The 18440-nt window shown below is 46.0% G+C and overlaps 1 protein-coding gene across 1 annotated transcript in view; it reads right to left on the bottom strand.

Annotated features, from left to right (window-relative positions):
- The window catches only part of LOC148825579 (scavenger receptor cysteine-rich type 1 protein M130-like), a 97305-nt gene that overhangs the window by 65034 nt on the left and 13831 nt on the right, over positions 1-18440 (bottom strand). Inside the window, exons 5-8 of the mRNA XM_088926327.1 lie at positions 18263-18282; positions 17968-18163; positions 16583-16885; positions 15855-16166 (exon numbers count right to left, since the gene is read on the bottom strand). Of these exons, the coding sequence (XP_088782453.1) occupies positions 15855-16166; positions 16583-16885; positions 17968-18163; positions 18263-18282 (831 nt within the window). The remainder of the gene's footprint in view (positions 1-15854; positions 16167-16582; positions 16886-17967; positions 18164-18262; positions 18283-18440) is intronic.

Below are 18440 nucleotides of genomic sequence, written 5' to 3'. Positions count from 1 at the left end.
AGACCTGTTGGTTTGACTGGGCGCCCAGCTGGACACAGTAAACAGTGTGCTGTGGACACGGGTGAACCCAGATGCTCACTCTCTAAGCAGCGACCCCGAGAACATTCGGTCAGGTCAGACGATTCCTCAGGCCTGCCAGGTACTAAACGATTCGGACCTGATCGTTCCTGCGTCGACAGCAGGGTTTCCGGTACGCCTAGTCCTAAAGAAGGGACAGAGAACGGACGCTGAGATGGTTTTCTTCCAACCATCAGCTCAGTTTAACAGACTGAACCTAGCAGTCTGTGGTACCCCCAGACTGGAACGGAATGGCCGAGCCACCTGCCTGTTGGTGCAGAACATAGCAAAACAAGATGTCAAAATCCCTGCTCGCACTGACACGGGACTGGTAATTGACAATGGTTTCTATGATTTCGAACTGGCCATCCCAGTACTGGGGCAGCTCCCTGGTCCCTTGGCCAGGGAGGGGGTAACCAAGCAGGTGTAGTACACCTACCCCCGGCGGATGATTGCAATTATGCCAATAGAGGGATTCTGCAACCAGGAGGTGTGCAGAGTGGACCTTAGCGATAAGGATGAGATGGTTGTGTACACAGTGCACGCAGGTGTTCCGACGGACCACTCAGCCGAGAGTGCGACCCGGGATACCGCCATGCCGTCAAAAGCGGGGTTCCTAGAGCAGGTACAGGAACAGGTTGGTAAGGCAGATGCCCTGGAAACGGAAAGCCAGCATCAGCAGCTGCGTCAGATCTTCCAGAATTTCCAGGAAGTGTTGACTGAGGGTGACGGATTTGCACACAGTGCGCATTCCCACGGCCCCTGGCGCCCGCCCAACCTATGTCAGGCAGTATCGCATTCCCCTCACGGCATACGAGTCCATAAAGCAGACGTTGGATGCTCTACTAGAGCGTCAGATCATAAGGGAGTGTAACTGCACTTACTACTCCCCACTGTGGCCGGTGCTGAAACCCAGTGGTAAGTGTCGTCTGACCATTGACTACCGGCAGCTGAATAAACAGGTTCCTTTGTCACGATGGCCAATGATCTACCTAGATCAGGAGTTAGCCAAGGTGACAACAGCGAAATATTTTACCACAGTGGATGTGGCCAATGGGTTCTGGACCCTTAAGGTAGAACCGACAGACCAGTACAAACTGGCCTTTTCCTTTGGAAACAGGCAGTTCACCTGGAATCGATGCCCCTTTGCGTACTCCAACTCCCCAGCGGAGTTCAACATATTTCTGCACAAAGCCATGAGTGATGCAGCCGCCAGGGGCAACCTGGTCTATGTGGACGATATTCTGATGCGGAGTCAGACCTGGGAAGAACACATGGCCGAGATCAGGCATGTGTTGACCCAGTTCTCCTGTGCAGGGGCCAAACTGTCCCTGGCTAAGGGACAGTGGTGTAGGACCCAAGTGGAGTACGTGGGACTATTGGTTGGAGCCCAAGGCATACAGCCACAGTCCAGCAGAGTCCAAGCTATCCAGAATATGAAGTCGCCCACTAACCTGTCTGATCTGCGCAGCTTTCTGGGAGTATGTAATTATTCCCGGCAGTTCATTGAGGATTACGCTGAAATAGCAAGGCCCCTCCACAAGCTGTTGCAGAAAGACGTGCCCTTTGAGTGGGGGCCTTCCCCAGAACAGGCTGTGATGGAGCTGAAGCGCAGACTCGGTATTGCGCCGTGCTTGGCCTACCCTGAGAAAAATAAGGTCTTCTACCTTGAAGCAGGGTTCTCAGAGCACTGCCTTGGGGCTGCTCTGAGTCAGGAATATGACCAAGAGCGAAGGGTGGTGGTGTATGCCAGTCGAGCCCTGAGCCCAGTGGAGCAAAAGTTCTTGGACTGCGAGAAGGCCTTGTTGTCTACGGTCTGGACGGTAGAACACTTCCGTAGTTATGTTGGGGGACAAAAGATCATCATCGAAACCTGCCACCAACCTGTGACATTCCTGCATAGCCAGAGACTGAAAGCGGGCAGGGTGTCAAATAGCAGGATTGTGGCATGGATGATGGCCCTACAAGGCTATGAGATAGAGGTAAGTTATGCACAGAGCAAGAAAATGTACCTGGGACAGGGCCTGGCTTTGGGCCAAGTGTGTCACGGCTGTGACACTGACATGGAAGCTCCAGAAACAATTCCCGCTGCTGAGCTACTGAACAATCATCGGTACTACGATGAGAACGTGGGCCAGGGCTTACCCATGGCCTATGTTGACGGTTGCTCTTTTCGCCACAAACAGCAGGTGCTAGCAGGGGTAGGAGTAGTCTGGCAAGACAATACTCCCTGTGGGCCGACCCGCTATAAGCTAGGACCAAAGACTAGTCAGTATGCGGAAGTAGCTGGGGTGCTGATCACCCTCCAGCAGGCCCTGACACATGGCCTTAAACAATTTGTCATCTGTAGTGACTCGAACTACGCCCGACATAGCTTCGTGTCCCATCTTCCGTATTGGAAGGGTAACGGCATGAAAAATGCCCGGGGCAAGGAAGTTAAGAACAAAGAGTTGTTCCTGGCCAGTGACAAGCTCACAACCGAGGCTGGAATGATGGTTTACTGGAGGAAGGTGAAGGGACACTCCCAGGTAAAGGGACCCGACAAAGACGGGAATGATGAGGCCGACTGGCTGGCCAAATCTGGCGCCTTAGAGGGTGAACCCTGGCAGTTCCAGCAGGAATGGCTACCCCCAGAAACCGTGGCTGAGGTCAAGGCGGTCACCCGAAGCAGGGCTAGACAGGATGTCGGAGCTGACCCTCAATCTGTAGTGCTTGGGTCACAGGGTTTTAACACCGATCTTGCGGAAATGCAGAAACAGGACCCAGCAATTGGGCAAATGTATCAGCATATCGCTGACCCAGTGCGTCAACCTCTTTCGGAGCAGGTGCTGAGCCAGTCTCCGGAGTTGAAGGAACTGGCAGAGGTGAAAGACAACCTAAAAATTATAAAGGGGTTGTTGGTTTGTGTACCAGTTGCACAAGGTGTCCCAAAGTGGGTAGTTCCCCGCTGCCATCGCGGGGTCATGATCCAACACGCTCATGACGAGCCCCGTGGGGGCCACCGGGGAATCAAGGCCACGTACGACACTATCCAGCAGGTGGCATTCTGGCCTCACATGGGCCAAGACATCGCCGCGTATGTAAAGGGGTGTCTGACGTGTAGCCAGTTCCAACCATCATGGCCCTTGCACCGTGCACCACTCCAGAAAAAGGGCATGACATTCCCCTGGTCCAATCTACAAATGGATTGGGTGGGGCCGCTGGTGAGGTCATCCAGAGGGAACAAATATTTCCTCACTGTTACGTGTGCATTCACAAAATGGATTGAGTGCCTCCCAGCACCCAACGACACGGCAGAGACAACTGCAGTGCTGTTGGTGAACCATGTGTTCAGTCGATGGGGACTCCCCCTGACCGTGGACTCGGATCGGGGAACCCATTTCACAGCTACAGTAATGGCAACCCTGTGGAATATGCTTGGGTCAAGGCCCAGTTGCATATCTCCTACCACCCTCAATCCTCGGGCCAGGCAGAAAGGGCAAACCGAACGGTGGTTAGTATGCTCAAAAAGTTTGTCTCCACCAGCAGTAGGGACTGGGACATTAAGCTGCCCCTGGTTCTGATGGCCATCCGAGCCACGCCCCATTGCTCTACGGGGGTCCCACCTTTTGAGATGATGACAGGTCGGAAGATGACTCTTCCCCTACACTGTCTTTATGGGGTGGAGGACCTGAGCACAACGGGGGCTGCTACGGCCCATCAGTATGTGTCAGACCTGCGAGCACATCTGCAGGCAACCTTTGCTTTTGCCCAGAACAATCTGGGAAGGAGTGCAGAGGGTAGGAAAGCATACTATGACCGAAAGGCAGTTAACCAGGAACTCCAAGTAGGAGACAAGGTCCTGTACTTCCAATTTACCAAACCCACAGGGGTGGCCCGGAAGTTCTTACCCAGTTGGACAGGACCCCACGAGATTGTCGATAAGGTATCACCGGTAGCTTATCGAATTCGGACTGAAAAAGGAAGGCAATCTCTGGTCTACAAGTGGGTGCATCGCAACCACCTCCGGTTGTATCGCCCACCTCAAATGGCGCCGGAGGACACAGAATAGGGTTAAAAATCTAAACCCGATCAAGAGGGGGGTGCCCCTTTGTAGCTGCAGGTAGTTAGGTACTGTAGTGTAGGTCCTCCTAGGAAAATATATTCAAAATTATAGTGGAACTGTACCATGTGCCTCATCTGTGTTCCAGAATGGGAATCCTAAAACTGCCACGGCTGGTCCTGACAGTGCTGTGGATCGCCTCGACACAGCCCCTTGAAGTTGTGGAACCCGGTCCTCCTACCGGCATAGTCCTGCAGGACGCTCCCGGATTGTTGTTAACAAATTGCAGAACATATACTCAGCGAGTGTATGTACGGCTGGACCCACATGATGTGTTTCGGAAGCACATCAACATGAACAGTAGGGTGTCCTATCATGGTAGGCAGTGGGCTGGGGATACTGTATGGCATGCCCAGCTAGACACTATACACATGCTCCGCCAGCTGAGGAAGGCAACAGTCACCCAGGAGGAGATGACAGGCCTCAGCCGCCCAAAAAGGTTCTTGGGGGGTCTGATTGCTGCGGCCTCCGCCGTGGGTTCGCTATTTTCAGCGGGTCTGTTTGCTGCTAACACTGTCACCCTGACCACCCTGAGAAGGCAGGTGTCTGGGTTACGTAAGGAAATGCCAGAAATTTATGACAAGCTGTATCAACAGCAGCAGCGGCTGGAAAGCCTAGGGAAAACCTTACAGGGCACAATTTTAGCAGTAAACCTTCATGCAGCAGTGTTAAATAACACCCTCCACACCGTGGGCAGGATTGTCGACGTGTTACAGTGGGACTACGCTTATGTGCAACAGGTCAGAATGCTGATGCAGGATCTGCTTAGGGAGCTTAGTGCCACGGTAACTAGCCTAGCCATGGGACAGATTCCAACCTACTTGGTTCCACTGTCCTTAGTAGAAGAAGTACTGAAGACAACCACTTCCGAGATGGTGCAGCTATTGCAAGTACATCTTGCATACAGTCTAGGCAGTGCCATTCCCATACATGTCAACCCCGAAGCCAAGGAAATAGGTTTCCTGTTGAACCTTCCCATCGTGAGTAGCAAGGATATCTATAGACTCAAGTCTATATCGAACGTTGGCTTCTGGAGGGGGGACATGCATGTGACGTTGACCACCCCACCGCTCGTAGCTTACCAGGAGGATGATCCGAATTTGTACCTTGTTCCAAACCTGGAACTGTGTATATCAACCAAGGATATCCACTGGGTATGCCCAAGTAAGCCATTCCTTAGGGACACAACTCAGAGGTTGTGTGGTATCAGAAAGGGGGCTGCCACTGAAAAGTCTAAAGCCACAGTGACGAGCAAAAGTGAGGTTAACGAACCCCAGGTTGAGCAGGTGGGAAAGAAATGGCTGGTCAGCACACCACAGTTAACGGTTACAATAACCTATGACAGACATGATACATCTACCGAAGTGCAGCTACCCAACCAAACAGTTTTTCTACAAGTTCCTGAAGGAGCTATAGTGCATCTCAACGATTTAGCACTATATCATCTGGAGTCAGAACTGTATGATACGGAACTCGAGATTGTGGACGCTTTCAGAGGACACAGCGTTGACTTGGATGAGAGAATCCAAGAGACAGTAAGCCTTGAGGGTGTACAGTTAGTCGAATTTGTTCTCAACGACACAAACTTAAAAACTACGCTGGTAGGTCCCAAGCACAGTCGTTGTGGATCCTCTGGGGCGCTGGGAACAGTAAACGTGGTCATCTTGACACTGCTGCTGGGTAGCTGGATCATGGCTGGGGTAATGTGTTGGATGCTGTTCTCTTGTATCAAAGCCTTGCGGGGTAGTTTGAATGAGACAAAGGGAGCAATGGTGTATCACCGAAATCAGGTAACCACTCCCAAACGTCTGCCTGCTGCAGAGCTGTCCGATACTGATAGTGAACTGCCGGAAGTTTAAGGTCTAGGGCTAATGATGATGCCCGATGCCTCATTTCTATGTACCTTATAACTGAGAGCAGGTATACGCAATGTTCTTTCCAACACTATTTCCTGTACAAATTCTCGAGAGTTAATATGAGTATTGGGTGGTAGAATCCACCCTGGCACAACAGACATCACTTAACTCTGTTTTTGTTTTGAAGGCAACAACGCCTCAGGACTTCGTGACCTTCAAAAAGGGGGGATATGTAGCGGCAATGCTTGTTAATAAGAGAGAATTAAGCGTTGGTACGCTGTCCTAAAGGAGGCCCCATCTCACCCTCCATCTCTGTGGTGCAGCCACAGAGAAAGTATTCATGCAGGCTGATTTAAGATGTTTTCTTTTGATAAGGAACAAGCTCCCAGACGGGGATGCGCTTAGCTAAGCCTGGCTATCATGATCAATGGTCATCCATTGGCGCCTATCAGTCTAGGGAGTGCCGAATGGACATCTGGACTGCATTCCTAAGTGTCAAGAGTAAGTGACTTATATCTCATCTTGACCAACCAATCAGGGACTGGCAGGGCGTGGTAATACCACGTGGGTCTCCAATGCCTGCCAAACTCTCAACCAATCAGCACACATCTGGGTCTTGGTCAAAAAGGAAGCGCAAGCTCAGATCGGGGCTCTCCTTGGCCATTTTCGCGCATCCTCAGAGACAATCACGTGACAACTGCTGTTGTCTGCAAAAGGACTTGGACTTTGTTCTAAGCGCGAGGCCGAGGATCCCATACGTACTCAGAATTCTACCAACGTGAATGCTCCGCTTGATCAACGGCAGCCTACAGTTGGACCCTCGTCGACAACCTGAATAGCTTATTCAGAAGCAGTGCTGGACCGGGAACGAACCAGCTTCTTCCCAGGCAAAAGAGTGACTTGTGAGGACTCGCGGTCACACTCTGTGCATAGAGACTTTCTACTAGCCAGTCGGACTGCTGGTAGATCCCCTCCGAGCAACGACTGCCCTGCGCTCCGCAGTCAGATTCCTCCGCCCGTCCTACTCCGAGCTGCACCTTCACTGGTTGGCCGGTAGCCAGAGGACGCCGACACAATGCCCATTGGACAACCGCTGGAACAGAGGCTGCAACAGAGCCTGTCAGCTGGTTTGGTGTTCGTGCCAGGAGATTCCAAATCCATACACAGTGGATAAGTAAACCCCATGTTCTACATTGGGTCTCGAGAATTCAATTGTACCTCAACACAAGTTGTTATCAATTTAATTCATGAGTAATGTATTTACTTCCGAGTTTGAAGTAACAGTGGGTAATAACACTGATTAGCGATTTGGTGACCGAACGATATATATTGACATATATTCTCTGTTGTGTATCTCTTTGTGTTTGCATCTCTTCGAGATTATATACCTTGTATATTGATAACCCTCACAGTAAGGTCTGCCGCTCGTATCCAGGCAGACTAGTATATCTTTGGTGCACAATGTATATTAATAAATGTATCTCGTGTATTGAACCCGTGTGTGTGCGTTGTTAGTTGTTCTGACGATTGATTTTCTAAAAGCTATAACGAACAACCACGTGATTACTGTTACAATTAATAATTGTCTCAGTAAGCCCATCAAACCACTACACATGTCTTTATTAATAAAAGTGTAATTTATTTATAATTCAGATTAATGTATATCTTTATTTGTAGCTGTATTACCGGTAATGCATGTATAGCCGTTAATATGGGATAGTGAATTTTCAGGTATCCTGGGGAGGGAAGAAAACGGAAATGAAGGAAATACATATTTAAAGGGGTTGTAAGTCTTACATGTGTTTTGTCACATCTGGGTGTTAGCTGAATAGATTTTTGTATTACTTATTGTGATTTGATATATACTTGTATTTCTCAGGAGACAGCAGAAAAATTGAGGAATTTGCGCGTACAGAAAATAACTTGAACTGAACAGGCAAATGTAAGGTTATGTTAAATTAAAAAAAAAACTTTTTCAACGTGATTATTGACATTTGCTCGGAAAAGTATCTCTTCTCGTATCTATGGTTGTTGTCCTACAATAATGGTGGTGAAATAGGTGGAATGTGCAGAAAGAATCGAACAGAAGACTCACCCAGTCGATAGAAAGGTTGTGTAGGACCGCGCACACTACAGTGACAGCACTGAGAATCGTGGTTTTAAAACTTCACAACTCCAGGGAGGAGTCGAACCTACAATCTTCTTATCTGAAGTCACTGGCCCTGCGGGTGTGCTTCCTAACTATGAGCTTTGTGCCGCTATTAGTAATACTGTACATTGCTCCGGTCCAATTTTTCTCAATTAGATTCTCGTGTTTCCTACTTGTATTTAGCTACTAGGTCTTTCATTTGGTCTGTTTTAAAAATAGCATCTCTTTAAAACAGACAAACGGTTTTATGTGTCGCGCTGAAATTCACACACGGGGGAAGTCACAGGAAAGATAATCGCAGATAAGATATCGCGTTTAAAAAGAAATCCAGAGTGGCAATAGAAGGGCAGGATTTGAATTCAGGTTCACCAGTTTACTAGACAGGTACTTTAACCAGCTAAGCTGTGGCCCTGGTGGAGGCCTGCCCTTTTACAGCCACTTGGACACACCACTCTGAGACACCTGTGTTCTGTTTGCGCTGAGCCTGCTCGCTGAGCAAGTGACGAGAAATGGCTTTTATCTGGTAATTTCATGTCCAAGGAACTCAATATGCTTTTTATGTTCAACAGGATGTCCACTACAGCCGGCACTGAAGCGCAGCACAGGCTCTGTGGTTTGACATCTCCAAGGAAAATGTTGAAATCGTAGGTGGGAGATAAAAATTGTCCTTGAGTAGAGCTGAGTGGTTTCTCCCCATGTGTGCATTAGTTTCCTTCAGGTGGTCTAGTTTCTTGCCAGCAGCCATATCACTTTGCAACTCGTAACTAACAACCTACTGAAGCTAAAAACGTGGGTGCCTGGCCAGTACCTGGATGGGAGACCTCCTGGGGAAAAAAAAAACTGGTTGCTGCTGGATGAGGTGTTAGTGGGGCCAGCAGGGGGTGCTAATACCCCAGTATAGTGATGGGGACACTATACTGTAAACTGGCTCTGTCCTTCAGGTAGGATGTAAAACTGAGGTCCTGACTCTTTGTGGCCATTAAAAATGCCGGGACTTCTTTCAAAAAGAGTAGAGGCCAAAGTAGAGGATATTACTGAGGACTAACTGTCCCTCTGTTCTACAAAGATGTGTCAAATTTCCCATTGGCCTTAACCAATCATGGCCTCCTAATAATCCCCATCTATGATTTAGCTTCATTACTCTGCTCTCCTTCTCACTGAGAGCTGGTGTGTGGTGAGTGTTCTTGTGCACTATGGCTGTGGTTCCACATTGGTGGTGGTGGAGGGGAGTCCCCATTACCTGTAAAGTGCTTTGAGTGGAGTGTCCAGAAAAGTGCTATATAAGTACAAGCAATTATTAATTATATTTTTTTACCACAGTCCAAAAACATTCTGATATTATTTTAGCAAGTTAGCTTAAAAAGGCCTGAACCTTTATGACCATGAGTTTTACAATGTCAGTCATTCCTGTTTATAGTTTTAGCTTTCCTGTGTTCCAGTTATTTAAATCCAGATGCTTTTGTAACTCACTGTAGCTATACAATTTCTGTAGGTTTAGGATTAGTGATGCTATACAGTGTCTTCTTGCAGGACCCTTGATTTCTCTTGATTTGTAGGGAAATTTAAATAACATTTAGGTTGTATCATGTTGTGTCTATCTTTGTGTACATTGTTTTTTTGTCCTTTGTGTAGATCTACTGATACTTATGATTTGAAACAAACAAGTAACTTTCTTCTTTCTTATGATTTTATCATTGCGAGTGACCAAGGGCTCCTTAATTTTTAATGATACCTTTAATGTCATACATTAGAAATGAGCATAACAAAACCAAAGATTATTGCAAAGCAAAACTTTAATAAAATGTATCAAAAAATATTCCCATCAAAAGTGGTACATTCAGAACTGTACATCAATCAACAATTTTATTTCCTATATCTGGAACATCAAAAGGTATTAAAAGAAAGGCTGAGCAGAAATGGAATGTTCAAGTCTCAATTTTGCAAAACACAACCTGCAGGACAGTGTGGAAACAGTGGAGTGAAGTGGAATCAGGTCACAGACAGTGTCAGTGTGGAAACAGTGGAGTGAAGTGGACTCAGGTCACAGACAGTGTCAGTGTGGAAACAGTGGAGTGACGTGGACTCAGGTCACAGTGTGAGTGTGGAAACAGTGGAGTGAAGTGGACTCAGGTCACAGACAGTCTCAGTGCTCAGAACTGTTGTAAGACTGTGTGACTCTGTTGGTGAAGCTCTTCTGTGTCTAGACCTACAGGAGGAGCTTCTCCCAGACAGCCCTGTCAGTCTCACAGCACCCATCCTCTCCCTGAGACTCATCCCCAACATCATCGTAGTCAGTCCTGTCAGGGGCAGGGGCTCCTTCTTCAGAGGGCAGTGTGGGCAGGACCCTGTCCACTCCAGGGCCAGCGTGGGGGACACCTGACAGAGAGACACAGACTCATATTTTTAAAAATGACTCAGTTATTAACATAATATTGATACAAATAAGTATTATGAAAATGGTGAATATCAGAAATGACTGAGTAGATAAATTAATAATTAAATCATAAAGTCATAATCATAAGCCTCCAACTTGTAAAGATTTTGCCAAATATATTCCCAATAGTTAAATATTTGTTATTAACGACGCAACACACACGAAATTACACACGACATAAACATACAGCACACAATTACAAATTTGCTAACAAGGTGTTTTAGACACGTACATCCTAACCATCCAGAAAATCCTCAAACTGCTACCAAGTATTCAGCTTTTACAGAACACCTATATAAAAGAAAGAGAAACCAAACCTTCTAAACCTAAGACATTACAACCTACAGTTAAATTTCTCTTTGTGAACCCAATTGCTACAAAATGAATGGGAACCTATCTCCCTGTTCTAAAGATGCTCCCACTAGCCAGGAGAGGCACTTTTTAACCAAGGGATTCTCTAAACAAGAAATTAAAGTTTCTAAAAACAACAGAAAGGCAAGCTCTCTTTATGAGGGTCAAAGACTAAACTCCAATCTGGTCTTTCCAGTTGATCTGGACAAGTAGTAGAAGCAAGAAGTAGCTCTCGCCTTCTATCATTCCTGGACGGTTGATTGACAATCATTTACCCAGAAATTAACTAAACTTTATGGTTGCTTTGATCACTGAATCTCACACCTCAACATCTCAGCAAACATCTCCTTGCTTTGCAGCCCCTAGCCATGTACTGTAATTGGAATTGGAATTGGAATTGATGACATTACCCAGGTGTACCTAGGTTTTTTAAAACACTTACATAATCAAAATAGTGTAGTGAATGGGGATTTTAATTTTCTGTAACAATCAGAAATTATAGCAGTATATTTTGAGAGTACTTGTAGACTTTTAGGAACTAATTAAACATAATAATCAATATTCTCACACATGTATTCTAACCAAACAATATACAATTTATTGATATAATCATAGTTTGCATAACAAAAAATAAGCATAATAGAACATATCTGAGAAGTAATCTGCTTTGATATCAATGGCTATTAGTGGACTTACAGTTATAGTATACAGAATAGATGTTACAATATTGTAGTCAAAAGTGTTTAAAAGGATTTGTTTAATTAAATTGTATCTTTTTTGGAAAAAATGATGATTCAGTGTAGAATTCACTTATACTTATGAAGTATCAATGCTCTAAAATCACAGTGAAGAAGACCTAGTAATTTCTGAGCCTAGTAATTGTCTCTGCAATCAGAGAATAGAATTCCTGGTCTTGGGGAATCTAAAGCTTTGCTCTGTCCAGACCTTACTCCCTCATCATTGTTCAGATGCTGATCAATTTAAATCATCTGATTGGCTGGGTGTGTCAGTAGGTGGGTTTCAATGACACTCTGATCTTTGTGGTCTAACTTTGTACAATTCAGGTCTCTCAGCCTTTATTGGCTGTTATTGATCCTTGTAGGACATGACAGAGTGAAGCTACCGCAACTGCAAAATGCCTGATTCCCCCCTGTCTTGGATGGGAGTGGCACAGAGATGGATTACTGGAGGTTATCTTCCCATCCCTGAACTACCTCACCCACACTGAGCCCCCTGGCTGTAGCCCCCTTTACCTGAAGTGGGGTAACCCTCACTGTCCCCCACATCACTGTATCCAGAGGGTGTCTTATCAGGGAGGAGTCTTCCTGTAAACAGAAGAGGAGGTCATTAATATCTCTGTCATTCTGACACAAACTGGCCTCTTCATTTCCAGTTAGTGTTTATTTGCAGATATGAAATTAGGTTGAGACTAATTTCTAATGACAAAGGCTACTGTGGGCTGGTACAGGGGGTACTCCTTAGTCTTATTTATAATAACTCACCTGACACAGTGTCTGGACTCTGGGGCACAGTTACAGCATCATCATAGTACTCTGGAGCCTCTTCTTTCACAAAGGACATCATCTCTCCTAAAGCACACAGAGCACAATGTCACTATCAGTCATCAGAACACTGACTCATCTAAAGCGCAGGACTGCTGGAGCTCATCAGAACACACTGATTTATTGAACATCATGTTACAAGTAAAATACCAGACTAAATACAGGAGATCAGGGAACCTGATTTCCTCTCCTATTCATGTCTGTCATAAATTTAAAATGAATCCTAGATTTTGGACTAAGATGTTGAGGGACAACAGGGCAGTGACGTACGGATGTATTTGGACAGAGAACAGTGATGTGAGCCCTGTAATCCAGACTCTGTGTGATGAGCTGTGCAGTGCACAGTGAGAGGAGAGAGAATCAGGCTCACTGGGATTGGTGCAGTGTTCCTTTATGGGACTGGACTGAAATAACCCACCTGACAAGCCATCTGGGCTCTGAGGTACAGTTACAGCATCATCATAGTACTCTGGGGCCTCTTCTGTCACAGGGGACATCAGCTCTCCTGAACCACAAAGAGCACAGATTCAGTGACACATATCAGAGAACTGAGTTATCTAGAGCACCGGACTGCTGGAGCTCCTCAGAACACACTGATTAACTGAACATCACATTGGAACTAAAACTCCAGACTAAATACAGGAGATCAGGGAACCTGATTTCTAATTCTATTCAATTCAGTAATAAATTAAAACTCCAGAAAATTCCTGAATTTTAAAATAAGATGTTGAAGGACAACAGGGCAGAGAAAGATTGGTTGTATTTGGACAGAGAGAGTGGTGATGTGGACACTATGAGCAACTGAAGAGGAGTTGGACACTGGCAGCACAGTGACACAGACTGAGTATGCAGGGCAGAGATCACAGAGAGATAGAGTCAGACTCATGAGACTGGTGCAGAATAACACAGACTCCATATTCAGAGGCTGAGATCAAAGAGAGAGTCAGACTCACTGAGATTGGTGCAGAGTTTCCCCATTTGACTGGACTGAAATAACCCACCTGACAAGGCATCTGAGGTTTGAAGTACTGTTACTGCATCATCATAGTACTCTGGGATCTCTTCTTTCAGAGAGATTATCGACTCTTCTGAACCACACAGAGAGACAGAGAATTTACACTTCAGGACTCAGACTTAGTTTGACCATAGAGCTGCAAAGTTATTTTAAAGTGTGATTTTAAATATTTTGTAGTGTATAGTTAAGCCAGAACTCTAGGGTCGCTGATTAATCTGATCTGAAAGGCAGTTTTTACAGCATGCTATTTTCTATCAAAACCAATTAGAGCAGCACCCTGTTTACCACCTCAGTATTGACCAGGTCAATACTAGTTTTGCTCAGCATCTGTGATCTGCCAAGATAAGATTAGTTTGAGACAACACTGAAGAGCTGGCTTTATAAGGTATCAAACACATGTGGTTATATTTATATAATTCAGGATTTCCTACATAAGTTCTCTAAATGTCAGCCTGTTCTGAGGTGAGAGTGCATACTGGACTGAAGAACCCCTCACTCACACACTGAGCCCCTTGACTCCACCTCCCCTCACCTGGCACTGGGTCTCCCTCACTGTCCTCCACATCGTCGTATCCAGAGGGCAGCTCATCAGAGAGGAATCTCCCTGTGAACAGGAGGACAGATCAATATTACCTGTAGTCAGACAGCAGCCTCACTGTCATCCACTGGGGGAGAAGCCAGGGTGTGAGTTTGTGTTTATAAGGCAGATCCAGAATCGTGTTGGGTTGATTTTCTTCACTTAGTTTGACGCCAGTTGAGAAAGAAAACTATACAGGTTTAAAACTAAAAAATACTTTTTTATAAGGCAGCCCAGGGATAGTGATGTGATCATTTTCTTTATCTACCTTAACACACCTCTTGAGAAAACCAGTCAGAAACCAGGATGGTTAGATTTTCTACAAGTTTTAAGTCCTCAGATCTTCCTCAGAGGGTGGAGATCAATCACACCTGAAGACTCTCTCCACTCACCTCTCCTGGGGGCGCTGTAGGTTCCCTCTCTGGCCAGTTTGTACTCTATTTCCTCGTAGACGGCATCATGATAGGGGGCGAGTGCTCCCTTAGATAGGGCTGTGTGAGGAAACAGACACTCAGGGTTAACATGCAGGGAGCAGAGTACAAGATCAAACATTGACTACTAAACCTTCTTTGGACATTACAGCACATAAATGTTATGCTTCTGGATTTGCAAATTTCCTGATCTCTCCATCTGTAATTGTTGATAATCTTTTTTCAACTTTAAATGGTTTTCTCTACCAGGTTTATTCCTCAAGGTAATTATGTAAATATCAGTTCCATGTGAGTGACAGAACTGACCACTAGAGGTCACTATGTGGATGGAGAGTTCCCTCCCTACCTTTCCTCAGATTCCTGTTCTGGATCAGCTGCCCCACTAACAGGGCCAGCACCACGAAGAGCAGAGCCCCCAGCAGCAGGAGGACCAGGGGCGAGGCAGACAGGCCTCCCAGTGGCTGTGTCTGGGGTGTTGTCCTGGTTCTGCCTGAGAGATGGGGAGAAAATGGATGAACAGGGATCAGGAGAGGTGCTCTTGGGCTCATATACACTTCGACACATGTCCTGTTCTCCTCCTGTTCCGATATGTGGCTATCATGGCTTCAGGGTTAATCCAAGATCACCGAAGAATAGTTAAGGATTCCCAATCTAACCCATCAGGACTGTCACTAAATCAGTGAGGAAAGAGAGGACACTAGCACAAGATCTACACTGGGAATCTGAAAACACTGATCTTCACCCTGAGAGAGGAGAGGAGACACTACAACAACACAAGGAATCTGAAAACACTGATCTTCACACTCAAAGAGGAGAGGAGACACTACAGCTACACTGGGAATCTGAAGAGACACTGATCTTCACCCTGAGAGAGGAGAGGAGACACTACAGATACACTGGGAATCTGAAGAGACAGAAAGACAGGAGTTATCAATGACAAAGGAAGATTTCTGTTCACCTGTAGCTGTTGCTGGACTGGCTGTTGTCTCTGACAAACCTGTAAAACAGATAGGAGAACTGTCATTATTTTGCCTTTGGTTTTAAAGCAAGTTGAATCCAGAGTGGTCTTAATAATAAAAAAAAATCTTTACATTTGTTCCTTGAGGTCAAATCTAGGATTGCAGGATGAATGGTGTCTTGTTCAGAATTAAAGCCTAGTGCTGTTCACACACACAGGGCTACACAACATCCCGATCTTGTGACTGATGATCTTAGTTGGATTAGTTAGATATTAAGCAGTGATAAAGTATGGGTGACATCAGTCTAACTTCTCCATTGATCTGCTACCTTGTTCATCTACAGTTCTAAGACTCTCCTCACCTGTACAGGTAACCCCTGCATCCTCCTTGTGTCGACAGTCGCTCTGATTCAGTCCAGAGTGACAGCAGTCCCACAGGTGAAGTTCACTGCCTGTGCAGTTCACCTCGTCCAGCCAGATGGTGCCATTTCCTGGTCTGAATGAGGCCTCTATTGCTGCTCTCACTGCATCCCCACAGCCCAGCTGTCTGCAGACCACCTGGGCATCCTGCAGGTCCCAGGAGTCGTCACAGACTGTCCCCCAGGAGCCCTCATACCGCAGCTCCACCCGGCCAGAGCAGTTAGTGCCTCCAACCAGGCGCAGAGCCAGTGGGACTGAAAGTCAACAGAAAGGTTACCGAGTGTCATTAGATCTGTGACTGTAGACGAGAGCAGAGAGGTTACTGAGTGTCTTCAGCTCAGTGACTGTAGTAGAGATTAGTGAGGTTCCTGTTCCTCAGCTCAGGGCTGCAGTGTCTCTGACTGTTTTACACACTGAACTCACCTGGGCAGTACAGCTGAGGCTGCTCTTCCTGAGGGGCTGGAGTGCTTCTGTCAGCTTCTTTTCTAGGACCTTCAAAGATTAATAATCATATAAAAACATTATTATTATTATAAAATGAATAACAATGACATTGCTTTCATTTTTATACATGCTTGGATATAAATTAATAAGAATTCAGTTTAAAGCTTTTGTCTGTTCTAAATATGGCAAAACACTAATTCACAGAGCATTACTCTTCACCCTGTACCTGAGCAGGTGATGTTAGCCACTTCCCGGTCTGTGCAGTCATTCTGACCCCAGGGGGAGGAAGGACACTGCCACAGGGTGGAGTCGTGTTTGCGACAGGAGATAAAGTCCAGCCATTTGGGATCAGGCCTCAGCCTGGAGTTTGTCTCTCTGATGGTGCCCTTGTCTCCACAACCCAGCTGTTTACAGATCACTGCAGCTGTGGTGTCTGTCATGCCGTTGGCACAGATGCTGCCCCAGGTGCCATTGTAGTAAACCTCTGCCTGTCCTGAACATCCTGCAGACAGCCTCAGGAGAGTGTGATCTGTCAAGACAGCAGGGAAAGTCAAAGGAAACAAACCCTGACAAGACAGCCCAACGTCTCATTCTGAACTGGTAAGAAACAACCAGCAAACAATGTGGACAGCAACCAGTCTCATTTCCTGTACTAATCCAGTTATAACTGACTCACGTCATGAAATAAGGACAGCTGTACAATCACACAGTTGACATGAAGGTGACAGGTGTGTGTAGTGCTGTTCATTCAGAATCTGGACAGTGCATCACACAGAGCTTTAAAATCCCATTACATGATCAGGTTCTGAACCAAAACGTCATTCTGATCAACTTGGCTATTCAGCAGCAGCACAACTAAGAGACTGAGTATGAAAGCAGAACGCGTGGTTCAGGGTGAGCGGTGCAGCGCTGTGAGTGGAGAAAACGAGGCTCAGGGTGACATTAACACCAAGTGGTTCATCAGGATCTGACAGGAAGATTCTTTGAACAAATCAAAATAAAACATTTGAGGCAGAAAATCATGAAAGATAATGGCCAAGACAAATACACCCAAACAGACAACAGGTCTAATTGATGTGAGAAGTTTAAAGTTTGGACCCTAGATTTTACTGAAGGACTGAGATGAATTTATCCCCATTCACTAGTGGAGGGGAATTTATCTTGAGTGCCAGAGTTTCTTTCTCTCTTTATTTATTTTCGCTGGGATGTGAATATGTGCATTCCCAGCTGTATCATTAATATAAACACCTGAAGAAGGCTCCACGGCCGAAATGTTGTGTTTTCTCTCTTCTTTTTTTCAGCATGGAATAAACCTATTACTAGTTCCTTTGCAACCTACGCATGCTGACGCAGCTACCCACCTGAACTCATCAATATAAATATTTATTTTAAAATTAATTCTGCATCCAGCTCATGTACTGTATTTAAGCACTCCAGATGCAAACCATATCCACAATGTGGAATTCCAGTATGTGGATTATTTTATTTAGTTAACTTACTGAACACAAGATTCTCACAAGTCAAACATATCTAGGCACTCTAGATGCAAGCCATATCCACAATGTGGGATTAAATAATCTGAATCATTGTAATTTTAATTATCTCCCCTACCTGAACACAGGATTCTCACATCCTCCTTGTGTCCACAGTCGTGCTGTCCCCACCCTGCTGAGGGACACTCCCACAGAGACGACTCGTTCCCCAGACAGCCCACCTCGTCCAGCCAGATGGGACCAGTTCCCTGGCTGAAGGAGGCCATCATTGGGGCACTGAGGGCCGTCGCACACTGGAGCTGCCTGCACAACACCTGAGAGTCTGCCAGGTCCCAGGAGTCATCGCAGACTGTCCCCCAGGAGCTATTATGATAAACCTCCAGCCTCCCAGCACAGTCATCTCCTCCACCAACCAGCCTGAGGGACAGCTGATCTAGGAGCAGAGAATTAGAGGTCAGGGGTCAGAGGTCAGTGTAGTACTAAGAGATCACCATGACCTGCTGTTACAAGTTGAAGATTATCTCGGCCCACTAGGCACAGCAGATACAGTTCAAGTACAGTGTTTCTTGACTTTTGATTAATTTAATATAT

This window comes from Atractosteus spatula, chromosome 10 (genome assembly GCF_055471065.1).
Source record: "Atractosteus spatula isolate fAtrSpa1 chromosome 10, fAtrSpa1.hap1, whole genome shotgun sequence".
Taxonomy (NCBI): domain Eukaryota; kingdom Metazoa; phylum Chordata; class Actinopteri; order Semionotiformes; family Lepisosteidae; genus Atractosteus; species Atractosteus spatula.
The sequence above is the reverse complement of the archived record's forward strand: the minus strand, read 5'-3'. Positions and strand labels throughout refer to the sequence as shown.